This window comes from Sapajus apella, unplaced genomic scaffold, assembly GCF_009761245.1.
Source record: "Sapajus apella isolate SASKATOON/1434 unplaced genomic scaffold, GSC_monkey_1.0 scaffold125, whole genome shotgun sequence".
NCBI lineage: Eukaryota > Metazoa > Chordata > Mammalia > Primates > Cebidae > Sapajus > Sapajus apella.
Window position 1 is genome coordinate 891,771 of NW_022437065.1, and position 12,131 is coordinate 903,901.

General features: G+C 41.0%; 1 protein-coding gene and 1 pseudogene across 2 annotated transcripts in view; one reads left to right on the forward strand and one right to left on the reverse strand.

Moving 5' to 3' along the window:
- Positions 1-12,131, reverse strand: part of SRPX (sushi repeat containing protein X-linked) — a 71,102-nt gene that overhangs the window by 19,948 nt on the left and 39,023 nt on the right. Inside the window, exons 2-4 of one of the 2 annotated variants that reach the window (XM_032261638.1) lie at positions 7,886-7,945; positions 4,507-4,698; positions 2,492-2,668 (exon numbers count right to left, since the gene is read on the reverse strand). In XM_032261638.1, coding sequence (XP_032117529.1) covers positions 2,492-2,668; positions 4,507-4,698; positions 7,886-7,945 — 429 coding nt within the window. The remainder of the gene's footprint in view (positions 1-2,491; positions 2,669-4,506; positions 4,699-7,885; positions 7,946-12,131) is intronic. The other variant, XM_032261639.1, reaches the window with a different exon arrangement.
- LOC116539046 lies at positions 3,255-3,617 on the forward strand (annotated as a pseudogene).

Below are 12,131 nucleotides of genomic sequence, written 5' to 3' on the forward strand. Positions count from 1 at the left end.
AAATTTATGCTGAGCCCTACTGATGTTTGCATCAGCTAAATAATGCCATGCAGCCCAGCAATAAAACAATGATCCTGTTCCTATGGGTCATTGAGTAAACCAGCTATGAGACAGCTGGGAAGCAAGAAAAGTATGCCATCAATTTCCATATATTAAATCTCCAAAATTTTTTATTCCAGAATTTCATTTGTGTTAATAAATCTCTACCTATTCTACTCTGCAGAAAATAAAAAGTAAGAGAGCATTGCCAAAGAAAACCAAATTAGTTTGTACATTGTCTTTTGTTAAAGCAATTAAGTGGATACTGTCTGCATGTCAAAAGACCTTTGCTGGTTTTTCATTGTCCATGGTTTTCAAAGTACCTATTTGTTTTCTTCCTGTTTTGGCCTAGGCAGAAGTATTGGTCTAAAGGAGAGATCATGTGTCTACTCAAAATCTGGTCTCCAAATGAGGACTTGTGATTCCAGCTGTCCATTGTGCTATCTAAATACCAACATAACCAAAAATAACTAAAATGGAAAGAAAGAAAAATATCTCCCCAAAACAATAGTGGTTACATTCTAAGTTTTATTTTCTTCCAGATCAGTGGAGGTTGTGGCTCTTCAAAGAGTTTACCCTCCTGCAATTTGCAGTATTTTTTTTTCCTCCTACGTTGATTTATTTTTATCTATATCTGTTTCTGAAATAACCATGAATTTCAGCCCATTGCCAGAGTATGGTCTGTGTAAGAGAATTAATTTTAACTTGCAGCACCTTAAAATTAGCCAGACCACAGAACTGACCACCTCAGAGTCAAAACAAAACCCAGTCTTCTCTCTTCCCTCCCAGTCTAGAAGAGAACTGGGACAACTTTCTCACCACTCAGCACAGCTCTGGCCAAGACTGTTGAAGGTTGTATGGAAATCTGGGAACTACTTAGCCACTATGTGTCAGCTCCTAAAATAGGTTGAAGTTCTGAGTTATGCTCAAGGACCCCCTGCCAACACAAAAACAAATGTATTAAACTATTTTAATACATTTAAAGCCAAAAGAGTAAATGATACCCCTGGAGTAAAATTCACTGGGATCAAACTCCAGCTTGTCTGTCACCAAAATCAAAGAAAGAATTGCCTGCCTGCTAATCCATTTCTCTTTTCCTGGGAGCTCTAGGCTCTTTTGTGGATCACTGTACCCGTTTTTGTCACCCCTATGTAATTGCATGTACAATCCTCTTTCCCCCAAATATGTCTGAACCTTGTTCTGACAAACTGTAATAGGAATCCCCGAATTTGGGGTTCATTTTCTCTGCCTCTGAGAAGGTTCCAGGCCCATCTGGTCCAGCTTAAGACACGCTTGTTGCTTTTTGAGAACAATCAGCATTTTCTTTCCATTGTTGCACACAATCTGGAAATTTAAACAGTATGATCCCTAGAGTACTCTGCCAAAGCTTGCTTAGCAGAAAGATTTTTGAGCTTCTCCTCTCCTCCCACCATCACCTCTGCCTCTTCTAATATGAGGGAGTAGATTCAATTTTCTTTTTGGTTTGTTTTGAAGAGCTAGCTTGCACATACCAAATCACAGGGAGGGTACTGAAAGCAACATCTGCGAGGTACCCGCTTTGGGCGGTGTTACTGGCACTTAGTGAATAATAACAAAGGATGCTTAAGCAGAGCTCCAAAACAAAGATTTGGCCCCAAATGTCCATCATGCTGAGGTTCAGAAACTTTGCCCTAGAGCATTGTTTAGCAGAATCCTAGGCCCCTCCCCAGACCTGCTGAATTTAAATCTGCATTTTTCCCAAGGTCCCTAGAGGACTTCCCTGCATAGTAAAGTTTGAGAAGCAGTGCCTTAGGTCAGTAGCTGTCTATTTGAGTGCTTCAGAATCTTGGAATGTTCATTAAAACACAAAGTGCTGGGCATGACCCCTAAAGTTTCTGATTCAACAGGTGGTGGGGCTGGGGTGGTAAAAATTTGCATTTCTAAACAGTTCCCAGGGAAAGCTACTGCTGCTTCTGCTCCCAGTACCACACCGTGAGAACCACTCACTGCCCAACAAAACCAGAGTAAGGCAAAATATCCAAATCCTTTCCAGCTGGACACATTGAATGCTTGCTGACCACCAGAGTCAATGACAAAGGAACTACAATGGGGCTGAGACACACATAGATGTTCTCTACTGGACTGTTTCTACAAAGTGTCAATAACTTTGCTCAGAGCCCTGAAGTAAAATCACAGGAGTATGCCACATCTCTGCCAGCCTGTAGTTGCCTCAACAGCAAACCAAGAAAAAGACAAAAGGCAGATGGAAGCCATTAGCTATGAAGTCAGTTCCAGTATATACACTGAGGTTAGATCTACAGCTGAGCCAGAGAACCAATGATGCTCCTGAAAGCAAAGTTGCATGCCTAGGCTTTACAGGAGGGATAGTGATGCTCCCTTTACAATCCACGATAGGAACACCCCCTGCTCCTCCCAAAGCAAGTACCTCCTGAGGGCTGTGGCATTTTCTTACCCACACAGAAGGCTGGCCGGCCGCTCCAGGCCTTGTTGTCCATACATGTGACAGTCCGCTCCCCTTTCAACGTGTATCCTGGTGAACAATAATACTCACACCGGGAGTTAAAGTAGGCACCATCTACGCACTTAAACCCTCCATTTGCTGGCATGGCAAGGGTAGGACATCGCTTTTCTGAAAATGAGAAAATCAGATATTCAGCATTTCTGAGATTTTGTCTATAGAGTTTTGTTTCAGAGTCCAGAAACTCTGAAAGTATAGGGTGAAATTTATTTAAATACAACAAATGGAATTTGAGAAACAATAGATGATTTTATGTCACACAGAAGAGCCAAAGTTTCATGTCACACTGTCTTGGGTTGGCCTCCCAGATAAGCCACTATCTTAGGTTGAAGCAGACTCTAAGATACGGATTTGTGTGCATGAGGTTTAGTAAGAAAGTGCTCCCAGGGAGATCAGTGAGTGGGTGAGAAAAGCAGAACAGGGAAGGGGAGGAAACCAGGCAAGATGAGATCTTGGGCAAAGTCAACAGCAGCCCCAGGCAAGGAAGCTGGGCTTTCATAATTCTCTACCGGTCAGTCATTGGACAGCTACAGGCTGCTCATAGGAGATGCTTTCTCTTGTGAAAAGAGAGTGAGAGAGTGAGAGCGAGAAAGCGAGAGAGCGCAGGAGCAGTCCTCTGAAGGAGCAGTCTTCTAAATAAGGTCAAAGTTGCAAGTCTTTAAGAGCAAAGTGGCCCATTTGTGGTGGCAGGGTCTGGGAAAGGGGCGGCAGGCACCATGTGTGGCTGGGAAGGTGGCAAGAAGAAGCCCCTGAAACAGCCCAAGAAGCAGGCCAAGGAGATGGACGAGGAAGATAAGGCTTTCAAGCAGAAACCAAAAGAAGAGCAGAAGAAACTTGAAGAGCTAAAAGCAAAGGCCGCGGGGAAGGGGCCTCTGGCCACGGGTGGAATTAACAAATCTGGCAAAAAGTAAGCTGTTCCTTGTCCCTGAGGAGATGGTGATCGTTTATTTCATCCGTATTTAAACATCTGTATTCCCTGCCATAGCATCTTTTGCCACCTATAGCTGGAATTATGTGTTGTCTTGGAGCTGTTGTACATTTAAGAATAAACTTTTGTATTTAAAAAAAAAAAAAAAAAGAGCAAAGTGCTCAGAAGCTGGGGACTGGATACACACAACTAGTAAAAGGCATCGAGGAGATCTGGGTAAAGCAGATTGTCCACTACGGTCACCCAGTTGCACAGTCTGCAAAGTCTTGATTACATGGCTGCAGCCTTGAAACCTCAGTTTCCCCAACAATGAAGTTAAAATAATAGCACCCATATTGATAGTGTTATTGCAAAAATCAAATGTATGTGAAATGCTTGGCAAACCATAAGTGATCAAAAAGTGGTGCTGTTTTGAATACCAAAGATATCTAAAATGTGCTTCAACAATGCCATACCACTTACGGTTTTCCAAATGAGGTATGACTTCTCATGAAGCTCAAAGTCAGTCCCTGAAACGCCCCTCTAATCTTCTCCCCTGAGGCACACTCGCTTTCATAAATAAGCCTCACTTCTTCAGACACTCTTTCCTGCCTCCCTAAGCCCCACTCACTGGGAGAACACATCTTTAATCTGCTACTATATGTTCCTGACTTTGTACCCTTCTTGTACTTATTTCCCAGTTGATGCCTCTGCCTTGCTAGAGCCTCTTCATGGCAGGGCCCATGTGTGCCTTACTTGTTTCTAAATCCCTAACACCTCTTCAGGATCCTGCACTTACTAAACAAATGTAACTAATTTTCTGAACAATGATCTTCTCTCCCCTTTTCTCAACAGCTGATCATATCATTCTCTCTGAGAGGAGCAATCTCACTTCCACCATATCTTAGAACTCCCCTGTTGTCCCCCTGCTCATAAGGGTAATTTTTCTCATCCAAAGTTCAGGGAAAATCCTCAATCTCAGAGCAAAAGAACTTTGGCTCTGGTCATCCCTGAGGACCCAACATGGGGCTGGGCTACTCACGTTTGCAGATGACCTTGTCAGACCATCGTTTGTTTGACTGGCAGATCAGTAGGGAAGAGCCATGCAGCTCATAGCCCTTCTGACAGCGAATGTCACACCTGCTTCCCAGAGCTGTTTTGTAGTATCCTCCTTGAGGGGCCCTGCAGTACACATCCCCATACTTCACCTTGATGGGGGAGCACCATGGGGTATCTACAAGTAGCAGAAACAAAAAAAAAAAAAAAAAAAGAGAGACAGAAATACCAAATGACACTTTCAGAAAATGTGTCCCCTTACTCTCACAGTCCCAGGCTGGTTGCATTCCAAATTTTGGACCTTCAAATAGTGCCCCATGTTTTCTTAGGTGTCTCCGGTTATGATCATGGGTCTAAGTGTCAGATATATCTGAACATGAATCTGAGTTCCTCTATAACTCACTATGTGACCTTAGACAAGTTAGCTAACCTCTCTGAGTCAATATCTATACCTATGCCATAGTGCTGTTATAAGGACTAAATAAAAATTGCATATCGAGCATCTAGCACAGTGCCCAGCACATAGTATATGTTCAATAAATGCTGCTCTTCTTAGTACTTCCCTTAACTAGATACATAAAGTTTATTTTTATTGTATTTTTAGATAAATAATTATTTCAAGAGCAATTGATCTCATACATAGTGGGACGGGTGGGATTCAAAAATTGGTTAATTTGGATTTCTTTTGAGCTGTATGCACATTCTCTCTAAAATGTTGTAATACTGCTATTAATCTAAATGAAGCTACAATTTCCAGGTTTTTGCAACAAGATATAAATTTGGCTTAAAGTCAAAGAACAACTGCTCCTCATAGGGAAGTATCCCCAATTATGCCCCATTTAGGTAACAGGGTGACACCCTCCCCAGATGGCAAAGTCGCAGGTGTTTTGATTTTGGTCTTATAGTTGCCCAAAGCACAGCTAGGATGAAATGAATAAATCACAACCTCCCCACTGCGCTTTTGAAATGTTATCTTTGAGATCCATAAAATATAAGGGCAACATGAGCTACTTGGTGGGTAACTTCCTACAGTAGCTACCACCCCAATGTCCCACAATCGATGGGGACCAGTGAGGAGCTCCCTAAGGCCAGCTGGGCTCTCAATGCCATGAATAGAAACCACTTCCCTGCAGCTGCCTGGCTCATCACTCCACTCCAGCACCTGAGCTGTCAGTGAGTGAGGTAAGTGCCCCATCATGTGGCCAGGAAGGAGGACAGACCCTGTTTTACTTTCCCAGGAATTCTTTTCTGAGGATGTGCCTCCGACTGCTCCTTAGTTACAAAAAACAATAGTTCTGGGCCAGGTCTTGTGCATAGACCACTGTTTTACTTTTGCCTTCACATTTCCTTCAGCTAACACTTTCTCTTTTTTTTTCTTTTTTGGAAACAGCGTTTCACTCTGTCACCCAGGCTGGAGTGTAATGGCATTATCATTGCTCACTGCAGTCTCAACCTCCTGAGCCTCAAGCGATCCTCCTGTCTCAGCCTCCCAAGTAGCTGGAACTACAGGCACACATCACTGTGCCTGGTCTGGCTAATACTTTCATCATATAATGTTTTGCAGACAGCTGCAAGTGAGTCCTAAACTCAAGACTCAAGTAATATTCCCTGGACTTTCTAGGTAAAAGTGATGTCCTGAAGGCTTAATCTAGAACGATTAAATTTGACTATGTGGATGTAAACCTGAAGGAGGTCACGCAAGGCCTAAAGAACTTCCTTGAATAAAATTTCCTTCCTCTGAGGATTTACATATATAGTCTGTATATACTACATATATTTGTGATATACAGTACTCCCCCTTTGCTCACAGGGGATATTGGACGCCTGAAGCCTTGGATAGTACCCAACGCTATATATACTGTTTTTTCTTATACAAACATACCTATGATGAAGTTTAATTTATAAATTAGGCATGGTAAAAGATTAACAACAACTAATAATAATAAAATAGAATAATAATAGAACTGACATTAGAAACAATGCCCTAAGAAAAATGTATTCGTAAACATTCAGGGTAAGTTCTAAGGCAGGCACACATTTTGACCATCTGGTCTACCTGCCACATTTGCAACGCTGTGAGGTGAGGATAGATGTGAAAAACAGTGACCTGAGGGCACTAGGCAACCTGTACTGTAGATGTGAAGGGTCGTCTGTGCATGCATGTGTTTTAGGAAGATTTTTCAACAAGGGACTCAAAGAAAAAAAATCTAAACCCTTGATTAAGAAATTTTGTGAATCAGAACATTTCCTTACCCAAAACATCTGATTAACATATTTGTGCTTTGCTTGATTGGTTAATTCCTGAGGTTATGGAGACAGAAACCATAGGTAGGAATGAATATTTGCAGTCAGAAGTGACAAAGAAATGTGGTATATGGTGGGAAGCACACCTGGACATAGGTGCCAGGCACCAGTCATTATACCGGAAATATTGTTCACTTGTGTAAAAAACAACTGAAGGACATTCTCCAGCCAAAAGCTGACCAGTCCTACCCTGATTCTCCTGTATCTGAGACATATCACAACAGACCAGGGCCATGTCCTCTTCACAGAATATACGACAAATTTCCAGGGCAAAATGCCAAGGTAGAACTTTGTTAACATTTTTTTTTTTTCAAATTATTCCTCTACTATAAGAGGAGCCAGATTCAGAGACAAAGCATCTCTAAATTTACCTTCATTTTTCTTAGAGTTCCCTAAGCTTCAGAGAAATGTTTCACCAGTAGAAATATTTGTGGACATACTTACCAGAGTCTGCATAGAAGGTTCTTTTTTAGGCGTTTTATACCTGCTGGGGAGTGGATTGCTGAGAATATGTAGAGATGGAGTTCTTTATCATTAAGTTAAGTTTCATTTCAGCAACATACTTTAATATACCATTTCAAGAGCCATGCTGGGCTCAGAAAGAGTACAATGAAATGAGCTTATGAAAATCAAGTTTTCTCATTCCCCATTCATCTTAGTACATTAGCAGCACTTGGTCCAGATTTCACCTTAGGTGGTTTACTCTGGATGATTCTGGCTGTAATGTATGAATTAGGCAGAACTCATGGCTTGATTTTCACTTTCATCAGCTACAGCTGCCTTTGCAGAAGTGAAGACAGTAAAGAAACTTATGAGAATAAAATGACCATTGGGATGCTGAAGGACAGCATTTTAGAGATTTCCAATGCATTTTGTTTTATTTCTTTTCTTTTTTTAAAAAAAGGGAGCATATACATTTGTTTTATAATATTTTTCCTTGATTGATAATCAGAACTTAAATGTGTTGTCTGGTCACTTTATTACAATCTGTTCCACAGGGCAAAAAGGAAAGTTCTCCTGGCATCAGCGGGTCCTCATTAGCACACAAGCAAAGCATTCACCTTTATATCTAGGGTGTGAATACCCGACTTCATCGTCTTCTAGTGGTGAGTCTCCCGATCCTACAATAAAAAAGAACAGAAACTGCAGCAAGAAAGGCCACATAGTATGGACGCATATTTCAAAGCATTGCTTTGCCACAGACCATGCAAGAGGTGCTATTAGAATGCAGAGCCAAGAGCAAAAGCTTCTGTGGCCATTCGTAAAGGAACAAACAGGGGATCTCTCAGAGTGAAACTGGCTGAGCTGAGATTGCCAAAAGCCAATCAAAATGAGCTTCAAACTGTTTTGGAATCAACACATGCCAAGTGCAATTCTGGAATAGGGAAACAGAGAGTCAACTTCACTCTGAGAAGATGCCAGTGTATATGAATCTCATGCCAGGGGAGATGCAATAAAATATGTGCATCATATACAGTCCACAGTTTCCCCAGCAGTCAAAGAAAACCCAGTAGAACTGGGTGTTTATGGTACCTGAAAACAGGTCCATCTTGTGAAATAAATTTGAATGGAAGATAAGGAGGTAAATCAAATGTATTATGACAAAAGAAATACAAAGTTGCTTCCTTATACGGTATTTGTAGGAAATGAGGGCTGAAATAGACTGTGTGTTTATTTAGAATCTCTCATGAAGGCATAGCTTAAGTGAAATTTCTTAATGAGTCTTGCTACCAATAAAAACCACAGCCTCCAAGAGAATGTCTGTATATTGTTATAATTTAACTAATTTGTAACTTGGAGCTGAATGGTTTTAGAATATTAAATATTGAATTCCACTTAGCAGTGAATCCTTAATCCTTGAAGTGGTAGCAGATGCCAGACTTCAAAAGTGTAATCTTAAATTCAGAGAACTTCCGTCTACGCTTCATAGTCTAATCAATGACTTGAGTTAGCTCTATATCGGTCACGCATTTAACTGTAGTTACCTGCCACCACAACAGACAAGAACATCCTCCACTGTGAGGTTATTCAAATCCCCATGCAGCTAATGAGTAATGGTCCCTGTTCCACTTGTGTTCTGGATGACAGATGTAGAGTGTGGAAACTGAAAGTGGGGAGGAGATGAGGGCTGGACTATGTCCATTTAGAAAAGACCCCCAACTACAGAAGTGCAATTCTGTATTCTCCTTTGCTGCAGACTTCCTCACCTTGTCTCTGCACACCCAGACGTGTACAAAATCACAAACTATTCATTACTGCATATAAAAAAATGAGCACTGGAGCCAGACACAGTGGCTCATGCCTGTAATCTCAGAAACTAGGGAGGTTGAGGTTGGAGAATTACTTGAGCCCAGGAGTTCAAAAACAGTCTGGGTAACATAGTGAGAACCCATCTCAAAAAACAAAGCAATACAAAAAAATGAAAACCAGGAAAGCTACCTAACAACATAAATCAAAGGCCTATGCTCAAACCCTTTGATAAAGTCATTCCACTTATTGGAATCTACCCAAGGAAATAGTTGAATTGCATGTCAGCATATGAATTTTCAATCATCCAAATTAAAAAAAAAGAAAACTGGATACATGAGCAGCGAACTCCCCGCACCCAGCCCTCCAACACATATGTACACATGCACATACATTTTCCCCTCAGTTGTCATCCTGGTTAACTTGTCTACAGCATTTACAGCATTAAGTATGAATGACTACCCATTCATTTCATGAAGCTCTTTTCTGCAGTGGCTTTCAAATGACAACACTTCCCCAATTTTCTTCCCCCTTTCTAAACAGACTTTCTGGACAGCATATCTAGATCAGCCTGCCATTTGGACATAAGTATTTCCCAGGAGTCTAGTATTGGTCCTTTACGTATCCCCAGACATTTTCCTGGGCTATCTCACTCCCACACTTGCCTCAAACCATTCCCCATGTACTGACGACAAATCCATTGCTTCTAGCCTTGATCTTTCTCCTAAAAGCCAGGGTAGAATTTTCAACTGCTTTCTGAATATCTCCATACTCACACTCAACCTGTTCAAAACCAGATCCTTTTCTTATCACCAAAGCTGCACATCCTCCAGTGTTTCCCATTTCAGCAAATAAGCATCTTCCAGCTAGGCTCCTGGAAGATGGAAAATCTCAGCCTTTTTTCCTTCTATCTTCTTCATCTACCACATTCTAAGATAGAAATTAACTTAAATATTTGACTATAAGAAATGGTCGATCATATTATGATCCATTCATAACCTAATAATGTTCATTTTGAAGAGGTTTCTTAACATGGGAAAATATTACAGAATGCTGAATGAGTAAAGAACAAAGCATAACCCCCAAAATGCAAAAATGTATTAAGAAAGATTTTAAAATATGGCAAAGCTCATTTATGAGAACAACAATATGGTTAAATAAAACTAAAATAGTATTGTAAGCAAAGTAGGTCCCAGAAGACTATATACTATATATATGACTGCCTTTTTATAAAGTTCAAAAACTTCTAACACTAAATTGTTAGGAAATACAAAGCTATGTACTATAATTTTTAACAAAGCAAGGCGATCTCTTACCCTTTCCTAACCTTCTCTTCTTGAACAACTGAGTTCTAAAGCCTTTAGGTGAGACAGAGCAAGGCAGACATCTGTACCAGAAAGGACAGGGACATATGGCGGGGCAGAGCAGGATGGTTGACCCCAAATAGGACATAGAGGGAAAACAGGGGCAAAGACAGAATACACATGGGAGGATAGCCCAGCAGAGGAATCACAGACAAATAAGATAAGGAGGAGGGCTTTCACATGGATAAGGCAGAAGAAACCCTGGCACGGGGTTGAAAAGTACAGTTTCTAGATTACCTTATCCCTAGGTTGTGAAAGGGGCTACTTTTAGTGATTTGGAAGAAATCAAAGGGAAGGAACTCTTTTCTACAGTTGTGCATGCAGAAAATAGGCTTCACCAGATGTGAGTGTTATCAACTGTGCCCCGTCCCCTCATCAGCTTTGTGTGATAGGGAGGATGTGATGTTGGCAGTGGTGATAGCCATGGCAGCAACAGTTTTTTAGCCTGAGTAATAGGAGGAATTTCTGGCATCTTGATTGAAGTCATGGTGCCATTTGACCTGTCATGCAGACTTTTTAACTTCCATTGCTCCAGCCCTTCCAATTTTGTGGGTACCTTATTTCCTGCATTAAATTCTTTTTTGCCTAAAATACCTAGAGAGGAATGTGTTTCCCATATTAAACCTAACAGGGATTTAAGCAAACCAATTAAGAAATGAATGCATGGTTTTAGTAGCTTTCTCTTAGTTACTGGGCACTACCCTAACACAGGGCACACTGCTATCTACCCACAAGTCTTTTGAAGACAAGAGATGGGACTTTTATGTGAATATAGATGAGTAAGGAGGAAAAAAGAAAGAAAACCTGCTAGAGTCAAATGTATTCTTTTTCTGAATAGGTCTCTCTACTAAGCTAAACACTAGCTAATTTCTAAGCAACTGAATTCACGTGGGAAGGGAAGTAACACACACTGAGTGCCTATGATATGTGTATTATGCTAGGCAGTTTCTATGCACTATCTCATTACATCTATACAATAACACCAGCCAGTTGGTACTATTTTATATTTATCAATAGGGAAATCAAGTCTCTAAGGTCTTTAACTACTTGTCCAAGGTTATGCAGCCAGTAAGTGGTAAATCAGGGATTCGAATCCAGTCTGCCTGGCCTTCAAATCTATCATTCTTTTTCACTAGGCCTTACTGCATTCTGCTACTACAATTTCAAAGAAATGAGATCGCTGGCTTTTGAATCATTGATAGGCAAAAAGCAAATGGCTTCTTCAGTAGTGTGAGAACAAGTATACCAAGAGTTGGTCCCTCAGAAGCAAAATGAAGAGCCCATGTGTAGTAGAAGGGGCTGGTTGCCTGTCTAGCAGCCATTCTCTTCCTTCTTACTAAAAGATCACAGGTTGTGTTCAGCAGCAATGTGTCCCTCCCCAAAAGATGAACCATGATGACTCTAAGGCAAAAAAATAATTCCTCTTTGCCAGGAATTGCTGCAGGGATAGGCATGTAACCCAATATTAGACAATGGCAAGTAAAACGAAGTCTGCTTTAGGGATGGGGGGAGGGAGCTTATGGGAAAGATTTTTCTCCCTAATAAAAGAGAAAACTGCATAAGGAGACTTTCCCTCTTCTCCCTTCCAGCTTTGGAGGCTATTGTGTAAGGATAAATGCCAAAAGCTGCAGCAGCCATTTTGCAACCACAAGGTAAGATGTCACAGGACTGAAGATTTTCAGCTTAGAATGGCAGT